The 26,317-nt window shown below is 39.0% G+C and overlaps 1 protein-coding gene across 2 annotated transcripts; it reads left to right on the forward strand.

Annotated features, from left to right (window-relative positions):
* Window positions 1–5,119: 5,119 nt before the first annotated feature.
* Window positions 5,120–25,013, forward strand: NDUFA12 (NADH:ubiquinone oxidoreductase subunit A12). Of its 2 annotated transcripts, none has more exons than XM_057486502.1 (4): window positions 5,120–5,327; window positions 6,204–6,286; window positions 8,101–8,188; window positions 19,307–19,550. In XM_057486502.1, the coding sequence occupies exons 1-4, from the start codon at window positions 5,242–5,244 to the stop codon at window positions 19,533–19,535; spliced, it is 486 nt and encodes a 161-aa protein (XP_057342485.1). In that variant the 5' UTR covers window positions 5,120–5,241; the 3' UTR covers window positions 19,536–19,550. The 2 variants fall into 2 exon arrangements, with proteins under 2 accessions (XP_057342485.1, XP_036747334.2); XM_036891439.2 differs by lacking the exon at window positions 19,307–19,550 and adding an exon at window positions 24,742–25,013 and having other exon boundaries at window positions 5,132–5,327.
* The last annotated feature ends 1,304 nt before the right edge of the window (window positions 25,014–26,317 follow it).

The raw sequence follows: 26,317 nt of genomic DNA on the forward strand, positions 1-26,317 counted from the left end.
TAACTTCTCCCTGTTGGCAAGACCCCTATACGACCTCAGCAAGGGCCCCCCTGAAGAACCATTATCCTCCTCACCCCGACACTCCTTCATTAAGCTCTGTCAAGCCCTTGTGGCAGCCCCAGCTCTCCATCTTCCTGATTTGTCCAAGCCCTTCTCATTATACATTCATGAGAAGTCCAGTCAAGCTCTAGGAGTCCTAGGCCAATATTATGGCCCATCCTTTGTCCCAGTAGCTTATCTTTCCAAGCAATTAGACCCCACAGATCGGGGATGGGCCCCCTGCCTACGGGCATTAGCCGCTGGACAGCTCTTGCAGAAGGAAGCTCATAAACTGACATTCGGGGCACCCCTTCCCATTCTGTCCCCACATCACCTAAAGGATCTCTTAACCTACAAAAGTTTACAGACTTTCCCTCCCTCCAGACTCCTGACCTTACTGTCCTCTTTCCTCCAAAATCCCGTTCACCCCCTTTGCCATCCATACCTGAATCATGACTTTTTCCTCCTTTACCGCTCTCTCTTGCTTTTTCTCCTCATTCCTATTGTCTTCCCCGCCACCCCAGCCTCCTTTGTATGGCGATTCAAAGTAAGACAGACTTACACACAGCATCAAACAAAAGTTACTGCCCTCATTGCCACATCAGACTGCCCTCTAAAAGGCTGCTCCGAGCCTTTATACCTCCACTTTCCTCCCTCCACCGAAGTGTTCACTAGCGGCTACCTTTATTCTCCCTACCTCTGCTTCCTCTATGACCAAAGACAAGCCTATTGGCATTTCTTTTGGTGCAATGGCAGTCTTTTCAACTCACTGCCTCCCAACTCCAATATACCCTGCATTCTTGTCACCCTAATCCCACAGCTTACACTTTACAGCATGGTAGAATTTCTTGAGCTCCAACCTCCCTTGCCCTCGCACACAAAAAGGGCTGCTTTCCTTCCCATCACGGCCGGTATCTCTTTGACCACCTCAGCCATTGAGGCAGGGTTTTCGAGAAGAGCCTTGCGTCACTCTCTATAAGCAATTAGAAATCTCAACGACAAACTTGAAAGAGCCCTGATATCCACTGCCGATTCCCTAGCCTCTCTCCAAAGACAGGTCACTTCGCTAGCTAAAGTCACCCTTCAAAACCGGTGGGCCTTAGATCTGCTTACAGCCAAGAAGGGCAGCACCTGCGTCTTCCTTCGAGAGGAGTGCTGCTATTACATCAACGAATCCGGCATTGTAGAAACTGACATTACCAAACTCACCGACCTTGACTCCAGCCTCCACTCTGCTTCCAACTCCAACCCATACTCTTCAATACTAACAAACCCCTTCCTCACCTGGCTGTGGCCCATTGCAGGCCCCATAATAATCATTCTTCTCGCCTGTCTCTTCTTACCCTGTATAATAAAGTTCATCAAATCCCAAGTCAGAAAAATCTCTACTCAAACTTTCAACCAGCTTTTACTCAGGAACTACCAGCTTTTAGCCACAGAAGATCCCTCACCCTCATGTAACCTCCTCACCACACGCTGAGATGGACCCCTCTCTCCGCTGGAAACTGTTCCTGGAAACAATGGTCGCAGACGCCTGGCTTCTGGCACCCGTATCCTCTTGGCACCATTAGAATCAACAAGTCCTCGACCTATGGTTACAGGGAACCTTCATTGATTTCCAACCTGAAGAAGTCCACATCTACTCGTCCTTACTGTGGGGAGTCCTATCAACCCTTTCCCCCCAATCCTCAAGCCCTCACTCCCTTCTCTGCCCCTGTTCAGCAGGAAGCAGTCAGAAAGAAAGCAACGTCCACAACCCCATAGAGGAGAAAGGGGGGAATGAAGGGCCCCCACCAGTAAGATGGCGAACTTCCAGCTTCTTTTCCGGGTCCTCAGTTCCCGACGGTGCCACCTAAAGACCAATCACCTCTCTCCCCCCTCCCACTCCCAGCACCTAGCCAATAGCCACCAGCCCCGTAGAAGTAACACCACAACCACCCCATGCCCCTTCCTATATAATCCAGCACCTTTCCCCAATAAAGCGGAATTCTCTGGTGAATTGCTGCTGTGTGTCGCTCCTTTCCTTTCAAACACTATTAGATACTAGAAGGCAATGGAGCAATGCTTCCGAAGTTCAATGAGAATATCATTTTGAATGTGGAATTCTGTGTCCATGTAAATGATCAAGAGAAAACTTCTTTCCTACATACATTTTTGAAGGAAATGCCTCAAGTATGTACTAAAACAGGACAAAAAGAAGCAAGTCACAGAAGTCTGAGAAAAAAATATGCAGGGTCAAAGATACAGTAAAACTCGTTCATCCAGAAGCACAGGATAATAGGTGTTCATCATCTTTGTAAGGAGAATTGGTTAAAATTAGAACAAGATATCAAAATACTCTGTGAAAAATTTATTCAAGAAGGTATATGCCTCTTCTGTTATTAAGAAGTAATGTAGCAAACTAACACTTACTGAGTACTTAATGATAGATACACTAGCTACTGGGTTAGGTATCTTATGTGCCTTCTCTTAGTTAACCTTTGCAATGGTGCCATGAGGTAGGTAATATCCCGTTTTCCAAATGAGTAAACAGGCTTATAGAAGCTAAGGAACTTGCCCAGTGTAGCTAGTAATTGATAGAGCTGAGATTTGAACAAGCAAGAAACCATAGAGATGGTCTCCCTTGAGAGATGGCAGGTCTAGGGCAGGAAATATTCAATAAATCTGAGGTATATCCAAAAAAACCTGGAAACAGGATCTGGAAGAATTACACTCCCATGTTCATTGCAGCATTATTCCCAATAGCCAAGGGAAGGAAACAACCTATAAAGTCCATTGAAAGATGAATATATAAAGAAAATGTGATGAAGACATACAATGGAATATTATTCAGCCTTTATAAAGAAGAAAATACTGTCAGTGCTACATAGATGAACCTGAAGTAAAATAAGCTAAGTCACAAAAAGGTAAGTACTGCATGATTCCACTTAGAGCAGTTATCTAAAGTAGTCAAACTTGGAAAGTAGAATGGTTGTAGCAGGAGTTGGGGGGTAAAGGGAAATGGAGTTGTTCCATGGGTACAGAGTTTCAGTTTTGTGAAATCAAAAGGTTCTGGAGATCCCGTGCACAACAATGTACGTGTAGTTAACACTACTGAACTGCATGCTAGTAGGCAAGAATTTTAATTCTTACACTATCTGGAGATAGCATCAGATCCAAGACTGCCCTCCACCCCTACCTCAGCCATCAATCAGTCACAAGCCCCAGGCTGTTACCTGTGCTTCTGATCAACTGGCTACAGATTGGAGGCTCCATCGTCTTCTATAGGTTTGATTAATTTGCTGGAGTGGCTTATAGAACTCAGGCAAACACTTAATCTTTACCAGTTTATTAAAGGATAAGGATTCAAATCAGCAGCCCGGTGAAAAGATGTGTAGGGAGATGTCTGAGCAAAGGATAATCTTGTCTTTCATGGAACCTTGGGCCCTGCCATGTGACACATGGCAGCAGCCTTCTTCTTCAAGTGTGGAAGTCTCCAAAAAGGGGTAAAAGGGCCAAAGTGCTGTTCTCTTGGGGTTTTACAAATGCTTCATTACATAGCCAAGGTTGACTAAGGCATTGGCCATTGGCTGATTCAACCTCCAGCCCCTTTCCACTCCCCAGAGGTCAGGTCACCGGGGTAGGAAAGTTCCCACCCACTAAGGACATGGTTGGTGCTCCTGGCAACCCACCCTGCCCTTGGGCAGAGTCCAATAATGTTAGTAACAAGATACCTTCATTAATACAAGACACCTGTTCCACCATTTCTGGCTCTAGAGCATTTTTAGGAAGGGTGGATAAAGACCAAAACATCTGAGAAATATATATTTGGTCATCTGACCAAATCGCAACAAAATCCAGACAGTGGAAAACTACAGGAGAAACTGCCAGTTTCTTCATCAAATAAATTGGAAGGACAAAAAAAGCAAGGGGTAGAGAGTGGGGGAAGACCTGTAGATTAAAAGAAATTTAAAATCAACTAGTTACAATATGGACCTTATTTGTACATACTGTAAAAATATGAAACAATCAGGGAAATTTGAACACTTTAGTGGATAATTGTTGGTATTAAGGGATTATTTTTGAAGTAAAATAATTGGTAATATTTTAAAAAGTTCTTAGATCATAGAAATAATTCAAGTGGAATGTTTTTAATATACAGGAAAACTAAAGTGCTTGAAATTCACAATCATAAATTCAAATGTGGCATGATTTTGATCAATTGATAGAATCTAAGAAAAGAAAATTTGGTCCCAATATTCAGAAGTTTCTCTTTTGGGGTTAAAGATTTAGTTGCATAAATTAAATTCCTTCTCTGGGTCTAATCATACCAGTTGTTTCAAGAAATAATAACTGCATTTCAGTATTGACTTTCACAGACAATTGTGAAAGCTAGCAGTTACAATGCAAATCTTATAAATCTTATGGTAGACTACAGCCTGTAAGAGCAAAACATGAGAAGAGGTGGACCATATACTAAATTTCTCATCTCAAATAGCTGAGAATCAAGGAGAATGTTCCAAACTGATAAGGAATATAGGTTTTAAAGCATATTATGTAAAGTCATAAAATAGTTACTAGAAAAGTAGAAATAATTTTCATTTAATATTCTTTATTACTTAAGATTAATTGTGCACGGATTGCTTTTCTGGTAATACATTTTAAATGTTAAAATTTGTAATTTTAATCTTGCAACTAAATCGCCAAATCCTTGAGAGCATCTTACACATAAACTTAGACTTTTCTATTTCTCTTCTTCGTTCCCATACCTACACCATCCTTGTATATGTGCTCATATAGCAGGTACTCAATAGTGAATTCCTTAATGGTATCTTGTTTCTAAGGAATCTTGGCGTTAGAAGAGACTTTTGAAGTGGTCTGAGCCATTTTAGATGAGAAACTGAGGTCCCTATGGGAGAAACCTCCACCTGGGGAAGCCTAGTCTACGTGAATTTGCCACCATATTCTCCGCCTTCTAACTACAATCACTGAAAAAGCAAAGTTCGTCGCCCCTTTGCTTTGCTGGGAGACCAACAACGCCCTTCTCTTCAAGTGAACGAGCAAGGCAGCTGAGCTCCACCTCCGCGCAAGCGCAGAGTCACCGCTGTATTACGCACGCGGGAGGGTGGGAACCTTCCGTGATCGGCTCCTTGAGGCTGACGGCTTCGATTCTCCCCGGCGCGTTTTCCGCGGCTCACCGGGAGGGTGGGCCTGCAGGGCAAGATGGAGTTACTGCAGGTCCTGAAGCGCGGGCTCCAGCAGGTCAGCGGGCACGGCGGCCTCCGCGGCTATCTACGAGTTTTTTTCAGGTAGGCAGCCAGAGCCATGCCCTTGGGCCTCTGGGGCTGGCCTTGCGCTGGCTGAGTTCTTGGAAAGAGATCCAGGCATGGGTCACCTTGGAGAATTCGCAACTCTTGTCAAGGACGACTGACTCAGTCTCTGTCTTGCTTCCCCCGGGCTGAAGTCTGTTCAGGGGCCTCTCTGAACAGACTTTAGAGAGAGAGCTTTACGTGGAGGTGAGGGCATCTGGGCTGCACCCAGCTCAGCTTCCTGGAGACCAATGGGCGCTACTCAACGCTCACTGTGACCTTGGGAAAGTGGAAAAACACTTTCCTGTTCTGCACGGTAAGGCGTTGAACAAGGTGATTATAATGGTCCCTATTAGTCCTGACATTGAATCGGACAGAGAGCATCGTTCGCGTAAACTGAATTGGAGACCCAAGGGTCGGAGGAAAGCCAGGAGACATTCGTATCATTTTAAGATGAAATACTTTGGTTTCCTGATTTCCTTAAGGTTTTTGCTTACTCCAGTGCCTCATGGCCTAGGGAAAGTAGGTAAAAGTATTCTTGTAATTTAAACATATTGCATTTATATTTTTTATGTGAGTTAAGCATGTCATTTAGATGAATTTATCTTTTCTTGTGCTGTCTAACATGGTACTGGGGGCAACATGAGCAGGATTCTAGAGCTCTTACCTGAAACATGATTCTTCAACAGTGGTGGCAGGAGCCTGGAGATGAAGGCTAGAAGTATATACAGCTAGTGATGATCCCCAGCAACACTTCATTTTTCTAATTGATGAAGAAGCCTTTGTTTCTCAAAGCTGATATTTTCACTTAATTTATGTGTGTGTTTTAAACAAAGAGACACTCTAAAAATTCCTGTTTTCTTTGGATATTCACAGGGCAAATGATGTGAGGGTTGGTACATTAGTGGGAGAAGACAAATATGGAAACAAATACTATGAAGACAACAAGCAGTTTTTTGGTGAGTATAGTATTTTTTGGTATTTGATCCTGTTTTTCATAATATACAAGAAGCTTCTTTAATGAACAGTAAACGTACAGGGATTTTTCATTTCATGGGATTATGTTATGCATGTTTGTAAACTAAAATATTTTTGTGTAAAATTCATTGACCATTTTTCAATATTGAATTTATCTACAGCATTTTTTGTTTGGATATTTGTGTTTTTTATTAAAAATTTTTTTTTCACAACTTTCTTTTTAATAGCAACACAGTATTCCACTGTATGAAAGAATCATTATTTTTTCGAACACTTCACTATTGAGATTTTTAGATTGCCTTCAACTTTTTGCTAGAAATAATGCTGCAGTGAAGTTACTTGAAACTACATCCACATTCGTTTACATATTCTAAGAATGAATTCCTGGAAGTAGAATTGCTGAGACTGAGTATGCACATTATAAATAATATGTATTATTTTATAGATTGTGATGTATAATATATATTATATATAGGTAATAATATGTGTGTTTGTATATATTGTGAGATTGTTAAGGCCCAGCTCTATTGTCATGGCCTGAGTCTATGAAACCTTTATTGAGTCTTCTTCCATTTGCTTTCACATTCCCCTGCTTCACTGGATTAGAGTTTATTTTTATTTACTTATTCTCAAGATGGATATCTCTAATAGAAAAAGCAAATCTTGACTGAAATCTGTATGTATTTCAATAGTTAAAGTCATGTTTAAGTAGCATTAGTCAATATTTGTTGACTATATATTTACCTAGGAAAAAACTAAAGTAAATGCAGAGTATCTTTTACTTATTAGTTTAAATCCATCATAGGGATGAATTCAGTATTCCCTGTTTGGAAAGTAAGGGCAGTGAGGAAGGGGTAGAAAGAATTAATATTTATTATTCACTTACATGCTTGATGTTGAACTAGGTGTATATATGTGATACTTAGTTTTCATAGTAGCTTTTAGATGTAGGTATAATCACCCACTTTTAACAGATAAAGAAACTGAGGCTCATAAAACTTGCCTAATATCCACCTGAAACTAAGTGACAAAGTCTTGATTAGAATCCAGATCTTTGCACGACTTAAGGACCCAGTAGAAACAGTCTTGTAAACTGTGATTAGGACCCAACTATGGTAATTTGTTAAATAAAGACTGCAGCCATACTATTTTGATGATTTGAGACCTGGTCCTCATTTATAATGTTTGCTTATTATGTATAATCACCAATTTCCAAAAATATCTTTGGTGATCATTTTAAAGGATATGTATGGAAACATACAATTCAAGTGTGATCACTGTCAATACATTTCTCCTGCTTCAGTCTCAGGAGAAGCACTTTCTTTCCTGAATACCCTAAATACCTGGGAACACATTCCTCTACTTTCTCTTTTACTCCCATGTCAGGGGTGCTGGGGAAGAAGCAAGGGTTTTTCAGTGTGGGAAAGGCCTGAGTCCCACCCCCAGAGTCTTAGTCCTTGTGTAGGAGTTTTGTGGCAGCCTACAGGCTAAGAAAAGCTTGCCATATACTTCCTGGGAAGTATAATACACCCAGGGTGCTATTCCTCTAACATCACTCTTACGTAAGTGCACATAAAAGTCTTTTCTTAATAAAAAGGTTTTCTTCTTTTTTTGTAACACACAGAAGACTCTGTTACTGTTGATTTTTTCAGTAGGGCTGTCTTTATAGGGCCTGGGCTTTGACTAGTTGGCAAAAGATTTTCTTCTTTGATATTACGCAGTTATGCTTTTTTTTTCTTTTTTTAAGGTTGTCTTTATTTCCTCACATCTTTATAAATGTTGATCTTCCACCCAGGCCGTCAGCGATGGGTTATATATACTACTGAAATGAATGGCAAAAACACCTACTGGAATGTGGATGGAAGCATGGTGCCCCCTGAATGGTAAGCTGAATCGACATTTTATTTTATTTGGCTTGTCAGTATTTGTTTCATTACACAAATACTTACGGAATATCTGTTTATTTATAAGGCAGTCACTGGTGTTCTGAAAAGCATCTGCCCTGGTTAAAACAGCTGGTAACAAATGTCTTAAAACAACTAGTATTTATCTGTCATGGTTTTTGTGGGTCAGGAGTTCGGAAATACACAGCTGAGATACCATGTATCTGCTCCAGGATGTCAGGCCTCAGGTGAAAGACTCAAGGGCTGGATCCTGGAATCATCTGGAGATTTGTTCATTCGGTGTCTGGCAGTTGATGCTCGCTGTCAGCTGGGGGCACTGCTGAGCCACTGGGTTTGGAACACCCTCATGTAGCCTGGGCTTCCGCAAGCAAGTGCTCTGAGAGAGAGAGAAAGGAGAGAACCAGGCAGAAGATTTGACTTAATCTTGGAAATCATCTAGTATCAATTCTGCAGTCCGTTTGTAGAGGCAATTAGAAAACTCTGCCCAAATTTAAAAGGGGAGAATGTAGACCCTATCTCTTGATGCAGGCATGTCAGCATCACATTGTATGTTGGGATATGTAATGGTGTGGCTGTCTTTGGGGAAAAGCAGTATGCCATAGTATCACCTGAATGTAGGTGAAGGGAAAGGCGTAAAGAACTCTGGCTCTGATCTTAGCTGGCAGTTTAACGTTAAAGCAAGTTCCTTTAACTTCCCTGTGGCTAAGTTTTCCTCATCTGTTAAATGAAAGCCTCAAATTCCTTTGGTCTCTAAAAACTGTGATTTTATAATAAGCTCATTTTGAAATGAAATTCTAAATGTTTTAGTCGAATAACCAAATTCATGTAAAATATTTAAAAGCAGAGAACTCACATCTATTTCATAGATTGCTGAATAATTCCATTTTGTTGATACACAGTTAAACTCTGGAGATCTTTTCAATTTAGTTTAGAAAGTTCCATTAAAACTAGAAATAAGTGTACCAGGTTGCCTGTGAACATTTTATTTTCATTGAACCTGATCATCAAAAATAGTTTTGGGCTTTATTGAGTAGAAACTTGGAAAATCTCAGAGTGTTCATTTCCATTCTGAAGACTTAATTAGAAATCAGGCATGTAGTAGGTGAGTGAAGGGCACACATGAGACAGTAGAGAGTATAGGGACTGTAATGAACTGAAAAGCACATACCCTAACAGAGAGAGCAGCAGCCCTGTTCATCTCTCCCCAGTTCTATCAGGTGAGAACTCAGCTAAGGGTTCTTAGGTATAATTTTTCACGGAAAAGGTGAAAATCTGTATTTCATTGTGAGATTTCAAATATTTTAAATGTTAATTTAAAACATTTAAGAATTTAAATACAGCATTATGCAATAGAATTTTCTGTGATGATGGAAATATTTTGTATCTGTGCTATCCTATAGGATAACTACTAGCCATATGTGACCCAGAGCACTTTGAAATGTGGCTAATGTGATAGAGGAAGAATTTTAAATTATTTTATTTAAATTAAATGGGTTACTTAACTGGACAGAATCGTTTGTAAAAAATACCATGTGAACTACCCAAAACATGTTTGTAAGATTTCACCTACAACCAATTTTCAACCTCTGTTCTACTTGTTGGACTAGTGAGGAGCACTGACCACGTCAGTGATGTTGTTTGACAACCGTGGTGCCCACATACCATGTTTACTGCACTTCCCTTATTGTGCTTTGCAGATACTGCACTTTTTACAAATTGAAGGTTTGTGGCAGTCAAGCATGTCTCTGCACCATTTTTCCAACAGCATTTGTGCTCGGTGTCTCTGTGTCACATTTTAGTAATTCTCACAATATTTTGAACTTTTTCATAATAAAATACATTTTTTATGAAGATTTGTGATTAGTGATCTTTGATTTTATTATTGTAATTGTTTTGGAGTATCATGAGAAGGCAAACTTAATTGATAAATTAAGAGTTTGACTCCCCCACTTACTGGCCCTTCTCCTGTTTCTTTTCCATCTCCTTGGGCCTTTCCATTTTCTGAGATACAATGGTGAAATTGGGCCAATTAACAATCCTACCAGGCCTCTAAATGTTCAAGTGAAACATTTAACTTTAAATCAAAAGCTAGAAATGAGTGTGTTTTAGTGAGGAAGGCCATGTCAAAAGCCGAGATAGGCTGAAATCTAGGACTCTTATGCCAAACATTTAGTCAAGTTGTGAATGCAAGGGAAGAGTTCTTGAAGGAAATTAAAAGTGCTCCTCCAGTGAACACACGAATGATAAAAAAGCAAAACAGCCTTATTGCTGATACAGAGAAAGTTTTGGTAACTTGGTTAGATCAAACCAGCCAAAACATTCCCTTAGGCCAAAGCCTAATCCTGAACAAGAACCTAACTCTCTTCAATTCTGTAAAATGTAAAGGCTAAGAGAGGTGTGGAAGCTACAGAGAAAAACTGGAAGCCAGCAGAGGTTGGTTCATGAAGTTTAAGGAAAGAAGCTGTCTTCATAATAGAAAAATGTAGGTGAAACAGCAAATGCTGATAACAGAAGCTATTATAAGTTATCCAGAAGCTCTACTAAGGTAATTAATGAAGATGGCTACACTAAACAACAGATTTTCCATGTAGGCAAAACAGTCTTCTATTGGAAGAAAATGCCATCTAGGACTTTGGAAGCCAGCAGAGGTTGGATGCCAGCTAGAGAGGAGAAGTCAACGCCTGGCTTAAAGGTTTCAAAAGACAGGCTGACTCTCTTGTTAGGGGCTAATGCAGCTGGTGACTTTCAGTTAAAGCCAATGATTATTGACTGTTCCTAAAATTTTAGGGCCCTCAAGAATTATACAAACTCTACTTTGTGCTTCATAAATGGAAAAACAAAGCCTGGATGACAGCACATCTGTTTACAACATGGTTTACTGGATATTTTAAGCAAACTATTGAGACTATTCATTAGTAAAAGAGATTCCTCTCAAAGTATGACTGCTTACTGACAGTGCATCTGGTTACCCAAGAGCTCTGATGGAGAGGTACAAGATTAATGTTTTCATGCCTGCTAACAACATCTATTCTGCAAGGTATGTAGTTAAGGTATGTCTATGGATGAAATAATAATTTTGACCTTCAAGTCTTTAAAATGTAAAAAATGCAATTCGTAAGGCTACAGCTGCCATGGATAGTGATTCCTCTGATGACCATGGGCAAAGTGAATGAAAACTTTCTTTAAAGGATTCACCATTCTAGAGGCCATTAAGAACATTCATGATTCATGGGAAGAGGTTAAGATATCAACATTAACAGGAGTTTGGAAGAAGTTGATACCAGCCCTCACGGATGACTTTGAGGGGTTCAGACTTGAATGGAGGAAGTCACTGCAGATGTGGTGGAAAGAGCAAAGCTAGCGTAAGAAGTGGAGCCCAAAGGTGTGATGGAATTGCTGCAACCTCATGATCAAACTTAACTGGATGAGGAATTGCTTCTTATGGATGAGCCAAGAAAGTGGTTTCTTGAGACGGAATCTACTTCTGTAGAAGGTGCTGTGAAGATTGTTGAAATGACAACAAAGGGTTCAGAATATTATACAAACCTAGTGATAAAGCAGTGGCAGGTTTAAGAGGACTGACTCCATTATTGAAAGAACTACTGTAGTGAGTAAAGTGCTATCAAATAGCATCACATCCTACAGAGAAATCATTCTTGAAAGCAAGAGTCAACGATATGGCAAACTTCATTGTTGCATTATTTTAAGAAATTGCCACCCCCACCCCAGCCTTCAACCAACACCCAGATCATCAGCAGCCATCAACATGGATCAAGACCTTCCATCAATAAAAAGATTATGACTCACTGAAAGCTCGGGTAATCGTTAGCATTTTTTAGCAACAAAGGATTTTTTAAGACATGTACATTGTTTTGTTTTGTTTTTTTTTAAGACAAAATGCTATTGCATATTTAACAGATTACAGTTTAGTGTAAACATAACTTTTATATGCACTGGAAAACCAAAGAAATGATTTGACTTACTTCATTGAAACATTTTATTTGCGCTGGTCTGGAACCAAACCCACAATATCTCTGATTCTGTATTGGATTATGTCTTTATAATAAAACTTACTGGCTGTTAACATGACAGAGCACCACTGATGCTGCATCTGAGGCTGGATTGTGTGCTCTTTTTAGTGGGAAATAATCTATGGTTCTGTTAAGGTCTGAAGAGCTGTGACTTTTGGTTTACTGCTGTCTGCCTTCTCTGAAGGGGCATGCTGTATGTCAGGGGCACTATTTTAGACCAAGATCTCTAACTAGACTGTTGTTGGCTTTAGATGAGGTGCCCTCCTAGTTTTGTTTGGTTGATCGTCTTTTGGGTTGGGTTGGTCTTGGAAGGATGTGGAATGCCTGTGGGCTGTCTTATTCAGATTGAGGTCCACCTCCTTTAAATCGCTCATGAAACAGTGCCCGGGGTCTATATTTTGGAGGGGTTGGGGGAGCTGATTTAGATTATGTGAGATGAAACACATTTAAAATGATAAAGTAGTAAAAAATCTGTAAAGATAAAAGTGCTATTCTGCTGGGCACGTCCTTTTGTATGATTTGAGATCACATGGAAAAGAAGTTGAAAGCTGTAGAAAATAAGATCACTCTAGCAGGTGCCTAAGGGCAATTGAGGACCCAAAGCTGCATTTCTTTGTGGCGAGGAGCCCTCTAAGGGCTGAGTACCTTTAAGTACCTTTATAAGGGAAGCTTTAAGCCCTGTAATGAGTCTTCTAGGGAGAAGTGGTGTTGGACAAGCTCAGGTGTTTGTTTCTCAGACTCCACCCCCACTTTGCTTAGTGTAATACATTTTGGAATTCTAAATCTGTGGATCTTACCTTTGATTGATCCATGAATAAATTTGAAGCTAGGTTGATTAGAGAGCCAGGTATTATTTTACATACAGAAGAGTGAATAACAGATATAATTTATCATCTTTATTCATTCAAATAACTATTGCATACTACCAGGTACCAAGAACCGTTGTAGGCATTGGTGATACAGCAGTGAAGAAAGCAAAGTCCTTGCTCTCATGGAGGGAGGCAGAAAAACAAATGTGTTGTACATATTAGGCAACAGTAAATGCAAGAAAGATAATATGAAGCTGTCATTCATAAAGGGATAAAGAGCAAAGGAAGGGTCAGGTGGCTGTTTTATTTAGGAGCTAGGGAAGGGTTCTTTGAGGAAGTGACATTTGAAAAGGGGAGGGAGCAAGCCAGGGGTGGGTGGAAAGATCTCCTGGAAACAAGAACCACAGGTGCAAAAGGACTGTGTGTTGGAGATAATATTACTTGTATTCAAAGAAAAACTATATGTCTTTCAGGTAACCAGCCTATTACCTGAGGATAATCATCGAGGACAGCCCGTCCCCTCCAACTCCCCAGCATTAGAACAAGAGATCCCGCTAGTACTCTTATTACTTAGGAATTTAAAAGGGTTTTAGGAGCCCTGGGTCAGGGACAGGGTCAGAGACAAATGCTTGAACAATAGATATTCCTAGTGCTCTTAACATTGGGAAATTACAAGGGCTTTAGGAGCTCTACTAGGAACCTGGTGCAGAGAGCAATATATATATTTTTTATGATCTTACAAAATTACACAAGGGTGTGAATACCAGGATATGAATGCTGTTAGAAGCTGCCTACCACAGGGATATAGTTTGAAGTTGGATGGAGTCAACCAGATTTTGACAGAAAAAAGAAGTCAAGGATGACTTCAGAATTTTTGGCTTGAACTACTAGTGGTACATTTGCAGAGAAGAGGAAGACAGGATAGAACTGGGGGAGCAGACTTGGAAGAAGTAATCAAGAATTCTGTTTTGTGACAGCCAAGTGTAGATGGTAGGTAGACAGTTGAAAACACTAGTTTTTAGGTCAGGATAGAGGTTGGTGCTTGAGGTAGGACTTCAGTGTGATTTTACTTAGTGTAATATGCAATTTAAGTTCATACATTGTGGGTAAAAGGGTTAGGAGAACCTGAACTTCAGTTAAACTCTGCCTAGCTCTGTGACTGTGGAAACCAGATTCTAATCTTGTATCAACTACTGTAATAACTCCTTATTCACTGTTTGGCTTTGCATGGTTCCATTTACCCACAGTCTGGAAGCAGATAGTCCTCCTCCTGATATTGTCAGGAGGTCAGTAGTAACCTGATACTATGTCACAATGCCTATGTCATTCACCTCACTTCATTTGATCATGCAGATATTTTGTCATCTCCCATCATTCCAGGAAGGAGGGGGGAGGACAGTATAGATATTTTGAGAGAAACCACAGCTACTAAACTTTTCTTACAGCACATTGTTACAATTGTTCTGTTTTGTTATTATTTTTAATCTCTTACTGTTCCTAATTTATAAACTAAACTTAATCATAGGTGTATATGTATAGGAAAAAAACATAGTATTTACAGGATTCAGTACTATCCACAGTTTCAGGCTTCCACAGGGTCTCAGAACATAGGCCCTGTGGATAAGGGAGGACTGTGGTATATTGCTAGATAAAAGTGATCCTTGGTGGGTAAACTGCATGTGGATTGAAAGGAATTATAAATGCTTGATGAGTTAGCAATGTGTGGGCTTCCCTGAGGTCGCTGCTCTTAGAAGTGTCATGCCCCTTGTGACAATGGGATTCCTGAAGTTATGCGTACAGATTTGTTACTACAGATGGTAGATGGTAGCTTTTGTGGAGCATGGAGCTTTTAAGTCCAGGCAGCTCCTGCACCTGCTGGCTGTACCTCTCATCTCTCTTGAACTTGTGCTCTGTTAACTACGTAAGAAATCAAAGAAAATAGCTCCTGGATGGCTGGTTGAGCAGCCACCTGCAGGAACTACTGCAAAGACTCCGGTGAGAGGAACACCTGATGTTGCCCAGCTGGCAGCTGTGGTTCCTGTCCTCTGTTCTGGTTCCGGGTGTGGCCCATGGTAGCCTATGAGTCTGTTGAGTAGCTGCATAATTGCACCTAGAGAAGGATTTTCCTTCAGAAGCCATCAGTGTTCTTGACAGATTCAGGGAATATCTTTAGTGAGCTTCTGTGGTTCGCTTAATGTTCCCTAATTGTGTGGGAACATTCAAAATCTTATGGGAAAATAGTTCATTATATCTGTCCCAGCTTGAGGCCTTCATTTCTTTGTGTCAGCAGCCAGTAAGGCTGCTATGTCAGTCAGTAGGTAAACAAAAGGTGTACATGCTGGCCGTGGAGCTACATGTACCTTGAAAATAAAAGACTACCTAGAACCTAGCACAGTTCTCAGCTTAAAAGTAGTTCATTCGTTAAAAACTTGTTGAGCGCCCCACTATATGTCAGGCACTGGTGAGTTTTGGAGTTTATAGTCATGTAATGATACCAGCTGGTAAGGATAATACTGTACAATAGCTTAGTGTCTGTTACTTTTCTTGGTTATAGTACCTTCATTTCTTATCTAGTTTTATTCTCTTAGGGGATCAGCAGTGAAATTTTAATTTCTAAAGGAATTAACGTTAGTTTAATTTAATTAAAAAGAATACTCCAAGTATGTCAGAAGGCTACAACTACTATTTTATACCACTTTGAATTACCCTTAATTTTACCTTTGTTTTAAGTTTAGCTAATTGCCGCTGTCTGTATACTAGTGCACCCAAGTCTTTGTTTTCATATTTATGGTAGTTGCTTTTGCATAGAATTAGTGACAGATAAACCAAGTAATTAGTATCTATATGAAATTTGACAAGGTAAAATGTTGAGGATAGAAAGTTTGGGCTATTTTATATATAATAGTTGAAACTACTGTTTTCACTTGTGTTAAGAAAAAACAAAGATGCTTTTTTGTGGTTTGAAGTATTGGAACCCTGAAGTCCTTTGAACCAAGTAAAATAAAAAAATCAAATATAGCTTGCCTAGATTTTTCTCTCCTGTGTATTTACTTTTTTCCCCACTTGGTGGCACCTTCTGTTCATGTCTAAGTACTTCTCCCTTAGTGGAGTACACTAGTCTCTCCTTGTATATTAATTTTTTTCTTAATATTAATGGCTAAATCGCTCTAGTAATACATAAATACATTCATTTTAAAATAATAGTGAATGTTGAATGGTTTCTTTTTTTAACAAATTAATTTTGTCCTTTCCCAGGGCCATGGTGAAATTAACAAATGTTTTTGTACTTGTAAGGTGTAGTTATTTAGAATACTTAACATTATTGTGGTCAGCTTTTTTTAGTTAGTATAAGATGTTCTAGAAGACTTTGTAGAAAAGTATGGCACCAAGTGGTAGGGGATTGCTTGGAGGTGTTTGAGAGGAATAATGGGTAATTCATAGGTTTTGGGTTTGAGTGGTTGGATAGATGGTGATGCCTTTCGTCAGAAGAAGGGTAGGATAGGAGTGGGCAGGGGAGGACTGGAAGTACTAAGTTTGAGATACTGTCAGAAATCCAAGAGAATAGGTATGTCAAGTCAACAGCTGGATATATGAATCTGGAGCTTAGGACAGAGGTCCTAAGAATGCGAAGTAGCCAGAAGGGAGGGAGGGGAAGGCAAAAGAGACTAGCCATTTCAACAAAGATGGGAAGGCTAGTTGATTGTTGCTGAGAGATTAAGATAGGAACAGAGAAGTGTCCTTGTCGATTTGGCAGTGTGAGCTTCACTGAATCTAAATGGAATCTGTTCTTGAAAAAAAATGTGGAGATCAGAAAAGTTTACAGAATATAGCAAGGGAGTGGGGATAAGCTACATAACTTCCTAAGAGACAAACACTGTCAACGTCTGGCATATTTCCTTTAGTCCTCTCAAGTAATTTTTCATGTGTTGTGTTTATGATCATGCAGTTTTGTTTTCTTTTTCTCAATATTATGTGCAATTTTCCACTTTATTAAAACAATCAGCACAATTATCATTAAAATATTTTTTCTTTTTTTAAATTGAAGTATCGTTGATAACACAATCTTAATAAGTGGCTGAATGATATGTGTGAGAATGTTTCAGCAACTAAATTTAGATGGAGTAACAATAATTTTAGTATGGTGAGTGTTTTTACCTCAAAAAATAACTGAGTTATCTTTTTTTCATATTTATTTTTTGAAAAATTGAAAAAGTCTTTGGCATTTCTGTGCTCAGTGATGTTAAATGAAAACAGCTGAAACATGAGTATTATGGTGCGAAGCCAGCCTTGATTTCCAAAGTGAATAAGGTATATTATCCAAAGAGAAGAAAAATTCAGAGCTGCCTGCATTGCTGTTATTTAGTAATGTTTTACTTCTGGGAATTTTCTGAAAGGGAATATTAAACTTTCTTCTTTGTTATTAATACCAATCTTTTTTTTATATTACGTGAATATTTGAAAAATACTATCTTAAAATGATAATGCTCTATCTACTTGAATAAGAGCAATTGTAGCATCAATTAAATAGTAGCTAAACCAAGAAGAGATAAATCAAAATTCCTTTGAAACACATGCAGATGTTACGCCATGTTGTGGGTGTTCAGGACCCAGCTGCTCTGAGCTGAGTCAGACCTGCGGGTGACTCCACATCGCTGGGTGGTCATGGCGTGAGCCTCCTCCTTCCTGGGGCCCTGAGGATCTGGGGAATCCCCTGACACGTCTGGGCCTCTGTGGACTGTGGGTGGAGCCGCAGGAGCAAAGGGGCCACCTGGGAAAGGCTGGGAGTTGGGCTCAGCGCTGGCCAGCATTTGCCTGTTGGGATCATTTCCTTTTCTTAGCTCCTTGAGGTTTTTCTGTGAACACAGCTACCGTCCTGCTTTCTTGAGCCTTTTTGATAGTAAGAATTGTCTCTCTCCAATTCTTTGTTGATGTGTTTGGCCATCTTCTTGCAAAGGTTGTGAATCTGTTATGTGGAGTTTATGTTTCTACCCCTGTTGGGAAGTTTCTTCTTAATTTCTAGCAGTGCATTTCCTCCCCAAACAATTTCCTCTGAAGTTGTATGGTATGTTCATCGTGTGATTCAGGCACAGTTTGAAGCTTCAGCTTTAGCTGCTGAATTCCACTCTAAAGCTGTGAATTTTCACACTGCAAAAATGCTTCCTCAGTTTAGAGATTTGTTTGTCCTATAAACTCTTCATTCGTTTTCTTTCTTCCCACAGTTGTCTGGCTATTTCTTGATTTTCCTCACCAGTGACATCCTTCAGGTCAATTTCTGACCAATGGATGGGGTGTTCACCATTTTCCCTCTTCTGCTTGACTTCCTAGTCCAGGTGATCTAAGTGACCTCAAAGGACATCAGGCAAGGGGTTCGTCCGCAGGTTTTCAGCCCATGGTATTAATTGGCTGACTTTATCTTTTAGGACCTACTCCATTTCTGTGTTCTACTGCTCCAGCCTTTCTTTCTCCTCTTCCTTTTCCTGGACTGTCTGCTTCCATCTCTCAATTTCTTGGTTGAGTGGTTAAGAACTTTCTGGAAGATGAGTGTTTTCTTTCATATGATCCATTATTTTCTTCTCCATCCTTCTCTGTTGCTTTTAAGGTGGAGGTTTTTTTTTTTTTTCATCAGTCACTTGGGAAAATATAAGAGACTGGCTCTTCTGTACCTTTTCCATAAAGTCAACAATGTCATGAAATGACAACCTGCTTAGGTTTGTATTCATTGCTGACAGGCACAAGGTTTGTAGCATGAGAGGACTGGTCTCTACCCCAGGCAACCTGAGGGTGTCATTGGTCCAATATTCTCACTACATATTCCACAGATTTCATTGACGGCAGAACACCCTTTGCCTAGTGTCTTCACTCTTCTTAAAACATGTTGTCTCTTTACTATCAAAACCATCACCATAGTACATACCAGGATCTCCCAGAGAAAAGCAAGGAGACCTGGGAGATATCCAAGCTTTCAGAAATCACCAGAAGAGCATCCCACAGGTTCTGCAGGATCAGTTGGAAAGTGGATCCAGTGTCAGGCAACAGGCCCTCCGTGTCTGAGTAGGGCTCCACAGCTCTGCCTCCAAGTGCCAGTGTCTTGTGGACCACAACTGACTCCTCAGAACCCTTCAGAGTTTCTTTCTCTAAGGTAAAGAGGTGCCTGACAACCAGGGCAGATCAGTTGGGCTGGGGAGGAGCAGGCCAGCCAGGTTCTGGAAAAGAGTTCTCCCTAACTTTGCTCTGAAATAGTGATCTCAATTGTATAGGCCCTGGAGGAAATGGAAGGAGTTGATAGCAGCCTGGGGCTGCACAGTCTGGCTCCACCTTGCCCCACAGAAAGCCTGGAGGTCAAAACAGCGTCAGGCTATGTCCCTTTCTGTGCCCAAGAGGAAGTCAAGGCAGAGTGGTGGGGCCCCATCCCCAGGTAAGGCTCATTTTTTTAATTTAATTTCCTTCTGCTGTAGGGAAGCTGGGTGCTGCCCTCAGAGTTTCTAGAGATTTCCCTCCTCAGAGGCACAGGACTGAAGGGTGTCCCCAGAGGCATTAACTAAGAGACCAAGATTCCAATCCTAACAACTCAGAAGAAATCAATTAGATCCGGCAGGGGCTACAATTCATGGATTTTCTGTGGAGCTGGCATGTTCCTGTTCAGTTCAGGTGTTCCTAAAAGGGGGTGACTGCTCCCAAGTGACAGACCCAGTAGCCCAGGCTCCTCCCATCATGTGGCCCTCCATCTTCAACCCATACCTCCCTTTATTTTTCTCTTATTTTTGCTTTTTGCTACCAAATTAGCAAAGGTTTTTATTATTTTTAAAATTTATTTTTAATTGAAGTATACATGACATACAATATTATATTAGTTTCAGGTATACAACATAGTTATTTGACATTTATACACATTACAAAACTCATCATGGTATGATATAGCTGACTGTTGAACAACATGGCTTTAGATTTGCTGACCCCCATGCAGTCAAAAAATCCACATACAGCTTCTGACTCCCCAAAACCTTACCACGTAATAGCATACTATTGATTGTGTGGTAGTGAATGATGAAATAGACTGTTATCTGTATATATTTTATGTATTCATGACATATCTAACTTTATCTTAGTTTTTTCAATATTTCTAGGCTACATGGTTCATCTCCACATTTTTAAAAATTGTCACTTCTTCAAAAACCTTTCCAGTATGTATGTATTTTTAAAAAATTCATTCATTTATAAATGGACCTTTGCAGTTCAAACCCATGTTCAAGGGTCAACTGTATAGTTACCATCTGTCACCATACAAAGTTATTATAATATTATTGATTATATTCCCTCTGCTATACTTTGCATCCCCTGTGACTTATTTATCTTTTAACTTGAAGTTTGTACTTCTTAATCCGTTTCATTCATTTCACCTATCCCCCCACCTCCTCCTTCCTGGCAACCACCAGTTTGTTCTCTGTATTTGTTAGTCTGTTTCTCTTTTGTTTGTTTGTTTTGTTATTTAGATTCCACATACAATTGATATATAGTATTTGTCTTTCTCTGACTTATTTCACTTTGTGTAATACTCTCTAGGTTCATCTAGGTTATCGTGAATGATAAGATTTCCTTCTTTTTTTATGGCTGAGTAATATTCCAGCATGTGTGCATGTGTGTACTACATGCTCTTTATCAGTTCATCTATCTATGGACACCTAGGTTGCTTCCATATCTTAGCTATTGTAAATAATGCTGCAATAAACATAGATGTATGTATACTTTCAAATTAGTGTTTTCATTTTCTTCAGGTAAAAAACTAGAAGTAGAATTACTGGGTCATATGATATATCTTATTTTGAATTTTTCAAGGAACCTCCATACTATATTCCCTAGTGGCTGTCCCAATTTACATTCCCACCAACGTTGTACAAGGAGTTCCCTTTTCTCTGCATCATTGCTAATAACACTTGATATTTCTTGTCTTTTTGATACTAGCCATTCTGATTAGTATGAGGTGATGTACCCTTGTGTTTTTGATTTGCATTTCCCTGATGATTAGTGATGTGGAGCATCTTTTCATGTGTCTGTTAGCCATCTGTCTTCATTGGGAAAATGTCTGTTCAGATCCTCTGACCACTTTCAAATAGGATTGTTTGGTTTTTAGGTATTGGTAAATACCAATCTTAAAGTCTGTTTTCATTTGCAGTGATTTTTAAAGCTCTATTTTGTATGGCATATGTTTTAATACCTTAAATTTCCTGTTTGGCTTTTATTCTTTCTTAACCAATAGATCTCTCCATTTTGGACTTTGAGCAGCTGACAACCTCAAACTGAGGGACCATTTAAGTAATGTATTATATTTTTCAAAGAAGGAGAAAGTCTTCCTTGTTCTTTGACACTTTTTCCTCTTATACAACTGAAAATAGAATCAACCACTTGCAGGATTTATTTCCATTGAGTTGTGTTGTAATTGTGATTTAATATCCTTGTTTTCAGTTTGTATGACACATTTCAATATATTTGAGTACTGAGTTTTTCCCAAAATGGAGTATATTTTCAAAATAAGTATTTATCTCTTTCATATTTGAAGCTTTTTCCCTTTCTGTCAGTTTCTTTATTTGTAGTCTCATTGACTTTGTCATCAAGTTTAAGTAATTTTATATTTTGTCCTTTAAGATAGTAACAGTGACATAAATTTGAAGTGGGTCTAATGCCAGCTGCCACATAGTTTCTAGACAATGCTGTTAGTACATTGGCATCTTTAATGACTTGGAATAAAAATGACCTGGGAGAAAAATCTGTTTCACAAAAATTCTTCTGATGTGGAATTCTAAAGGGTATGATTTCTTTGGCCTTTATTTAATAATCATGATAACAGAAGGGTTATATTAACCTAGCATTGTCTTATTTCCTATATTTCTCTGTAGTGCCATAATGAGAATAAATTATCATTTACTCATTCCCTGACTCTTGTCTGTAGCCTTAAGAAATACACATTTTCAGATTTTATGTATTGTCGTAAACAAAAACTTTTCACTTTCTTGAGAATTTTTTGTGACTCCATGAAATTGTCAATTCCTTATTTAAGTAACTGAACAGGAATATATATGCTTTGGACTCTGGTTCCTTAAATATTTTAACCTTCAGGGGTCTGGACAGCAGTTATCTGAATCAAATTTTTCTTGTTATTATTCAAAAATTAGTTACTTAAGCTGCCTCAGTAAGTAAAAGTTAAATACTTCTGCTGTACCTTAAGCTTACATAAAGCCCCTTGATAAGTAACAGTCTCAGTTTGGGCAGCAAATCCATCTCCCCACCAGCGTCTCCCAGTGGGAGAGCTCGTGTTAGTAGTTGGGGGTTATTGGTCCTGGGTCCCTTCTGCTGATCCCCAAGTTCCTTTGGGGATGCAGGAGAGACACCAGCCCAGTATGTATAGACTTCTTCATCCTTCATCGTGTTAGCTGGTCATGACAGACCTCTAGACACAAATATAGCCGCAGTAATAATAATTTATCTCTATGCTTACTGATTTTAGCCAGTTATCTAGCTATACAGCTATCAATTCCTGCTAGCAAATATCTTTAAACTTACATAGCAACATAAATTTTTCTCATTAGTTTTAGTCTTAGCTATTTTACTGAAATCTCTTCTACTTGTCCTTTCCTCTGTAGCTGGGCAATTCTTTTTTTTTTCTTGAGGCTGCAGTTGTCTGTGTGTCTCTTATTCCTTTTTTCCACAGGGGCGCGTCTTGTGAGCCTCTGGCTCTGCGGGATCTGCTGTGAATCTCTCGTCCCTTGTCCCTTACTAACCCAGCTTGCTCTTGGCTGCTGGGACTTTGAGTCCTCATTTCTCTGTCATTAGCAGTGTGTTACTGCTCTCTTTCCCTTCTATTCCAGGCACCCAGCTTCCTTTGAAATTAAATTGTTAAACACTTAAAACTGAAGTTCTTGTGAACTTTGGACTGTGAGTTAATATTTTTACTATAACAAATCATATGTTGTTTAGTTTTAAGACTTAAGCTTGAATTTAAGGTACATGCAGAGACACTCTTTTCAGCAGGAGCCTCACTGGGTTTAAACTGGAAATCCATGAGCCGGAGCCAATGAGCATGCCAAGGCTCCAGAGCCGGCCTCCAGCATCTAATAGCACTCTGTATTTCATTAACTCTAAAACACATTTTTACATCTACAATTGGGATACATATTATAATCAATAGTGGCATGATTTAATTAGAAGCATTTTCTGTCTTAGGGATACATAAAATAATGGTATATCTTAAAACTGATGATGTTCTAGATTTGATGAAATACAGTGACAGTAATTGGAATAGTTAACATTTGTTAAATACCTACTATGCAGAAGAATTTTTCTAGGTGCCTTATGTGTATTATTATCTCATGTAATCCTTATACCATCCTGAGAAATTAAGGATGTTCAGATGAAAAAACTAAAGCATAGAAAAGTGCAGCTAGTAAGTGATGGAGCTGAGATTTGGGCTCAAGAAACAAAATAGCTCCTCTTTTTTTGTCTTTAAAAAATTCTTTTACATTTTTAATTGTGATAAAAATACATAAAGCATCATCTTAATGCTTTTTAAGTGTACGGTTCAGAGTGTTAAGTATATTCACATTGTTGATAAACAGCTCTCCAGAACTCTTTCATCATGTAAAACTGAAACTTTTTTAAATTGAAATATCATTGATATACAATCTTATATTGGTTTCAAGTACACAACACAGTGGTTCAACAGTTACCCATATTATTAAGTCCTCACCCCCACTAGTATAGTTACTATGTGTCAGCATAGGAAGATGTTGCAGAATCATTGGCTACATTCTCCATGCTGTACTACTATCCCCATGACCAGCTTATATTATGATTAAGAAATTTTGTGCCCCTTTATCCCCCTTACCCTCCCCACCTACTCACTCCAGCCCCTTCCCCACAGCAACCACCAGTCACTTCTCAGTGTCTATGAGTCTGTTGCTCTTCTGTTCATTTTTCACATTCCACAAATAAGTGAAATTATATGGTATTTGTCTTTCTCTACCTGGCTTATTTCACTTAACATAATGCCCTTTAAGTCCATCCATGTTATTGGAAATGGCAGGGGTTTTTTATGGCTGAATAATAGTACTTTGTGTTTATGTATGACATCTTTAGCCATTCATCTGTTAATGGACACTTTGGTTGCTTCAGTATCTTCGCTATTATAAATAATATGGCAATAATCATAAGGGTGCATATATCTTTTCTAGTCAGGAGTTTTTATTTGGGTAAATGTATATAAGTGGAATTACTGGGTTGTATGGTAGTTATATTTTTGGTTTCTGAGGAACCTCCATGTTGCTTTCCACAGTGGCTGCACCAATTGACATTCCCATCAATAGTGTAGGAGGGTTCCCTTTTCTCCACATCCTTGCCAACACTTGTTATTTCTTGTCTTTTGGATGGTGGCCACTCTAACTGATGTGAGGTGATGTATAATTGTGGTTTTTGACTTACATTTCCCTGATTAGCAATGTGGAGCACCTTTTCATGTGCCTGTTGGCCATCTGTATTTCTTTGTAGAGATTTCTATTCAGGTCCTCCACCCATTTTTTAACTGGGTTATTTGTTTTTTTGGTGTTGAGACATATGAGTTCTTTATATATGTAGAATAGCTCCTCTTAACCCTCCTTCCACTGCTGTACTGCCTCTTGGTAACTGTCTTATTTTTCTCCTGTAGGCATCGTTGGCTTCACTGTATGACCGATGATCCTCCAACAGTAAAACCACCTACTGCTCGTAAATTCATGTGGACAAACCATAAATTCAATCTGAGTGGCACTCCAGAACAATACGTACCTTATTCTACCACTAGAAAGAAGATTCAGCAGTGGGTCCCACCTTCAACATCTTATAAGTAAAGACAATGAAAAATAATTTAAACATGAAATATGGAGCTTTTCATGTAACTGCACTTTTGCTGCTTACTATTGATTAAAATTGTTTGATTAAGCAATGTCTTTGGTGCCTTTGTGCCTGTACCTTTGTCATTTGTCAGCTGCAAAATAGAAGCTCACAGACGTGGGTAACTGTAGGAGCCTTCTGTTGGGGTGGCTGCCTGGTGTATAGTCCCCCCTTGCTACAGTGGTTGTGTCTGCGCTCCCTTACCTCACTCCATAGCTTATTGGTAGGAAAGGTCTCAAAGCTGAACTGAGCCGAACAGATTTTCTCTCTCTTTCTTTCCTACTCAACAAAATCAATCTTATTTATTTATAAGAGGAGTTTATATTTGAAAATTTTTATGTTTATACAGATAATACTGTTTTTCCTAGTTTGACACTTCTTTTTTACTTTGCATAAAGGATCTTTCCCTGTACAGAAGTATTTTTTTAACATTCTTGGTCATTAATATTTTTTTAAAATTAGAATATATTGATGTACAATATTATATTGGATTCAGATATACAACATAGTGATTTGGTAATTTTATATATATATATATATATATATATATATATATATATACATATATATATATATATAAACTAAATGCTCACCATGGTAAGTGTAGTTAGCCCTGCTACCATACCAAGATATTACAATATTAGTGGTTATATTCTCTGTATTATACTTCCATTCCTATGACTGATTTATAATTAGAAGTTTGTACCTCTTTATCTCCTTCACCAATTTCACCCCCTACCCCTCCCTACTTCCTTCTCCTGTGGTAACCAAAGTCTGTTGTCAATATTTATGGGTCTATTTCCTTTTTGTTTGTTTTTTTCTTTAGATTCCACATGTAAGCAAAATTATAATGGTATTTGTCTTGGACTTCACTTAGCATGGTGCTCTCTGGGTCTATCCACACTGTAGCAAATGGAAAGTTTTCCTTCTTTTTTATGACTGAGTAATATTCCATTGTATATATATGTACCACATCTTCATCCATTCATTTCTTAATGGACACTTGGGTTGCTTCCATATCTTGGCTATCGTAAATAATGCTGCAATAAACATAGATGTGCATAGATCTTTTTGAATTGGTGATTTTGTTTTCTTTGGGTAAATTCCCAGAGGTAGAATTGCTGGGTCCTATGGTATTCCTATTTTTAGTTTTCTGAGGAACCACCACACTGTTTTCCATAGTGGCTGGACCAATTTGCATTCCCACCAACAGTGTAGGAGGATTCCCATTCTCCACATCCTCGCCAGCACTTGTTGTTTCTTATCTTTTGGACAGTAGCCATTCTAACTGGTGTGAGGTAATATCTCATTGTGCTTCTGATTTGCCTTGCCTTGATGATTAGTGATGTGGA

Source organism: Manis pentadactyla, chromosome 10 (assembly GCF_030020395.1).
Source record: "Manis pentadactyla isolate mManPen7 chromosome 10, mManPen7.hap1, whole genome shotgun sequence".
Lineage (NCBI taxonomy): Eukaryota > Metazoa > Chordata > Mammalia > Pholidota > Manidae > Manis > Manis pentadactyla.

Bases quoted from the DNA above. Each gene is read 5' to 3' on its own strand.
- NDUFA12 (XM_057486502.1), top strand. From the start codon at position 5,242: ATGGAGTTACTGCAGGTCCTGAAGCGCGGGCTCCAGCAGGTCAGCGGG. The intron at 6,287-8,100 runs GTGAGTATAGTA...TCTTCCACCCAG, and splicing joins AGACAACAAGCAGTTTTTTG to GCCGTCAGCGATGGGTTATA. The intron at 8,189-19,306 runs GTAAGCTGAATC...TCAATTGTATAG, and splicing joins AGCATGGTGCCCCCTGAATG to GCCCTGGAGGAAATGGAAGG.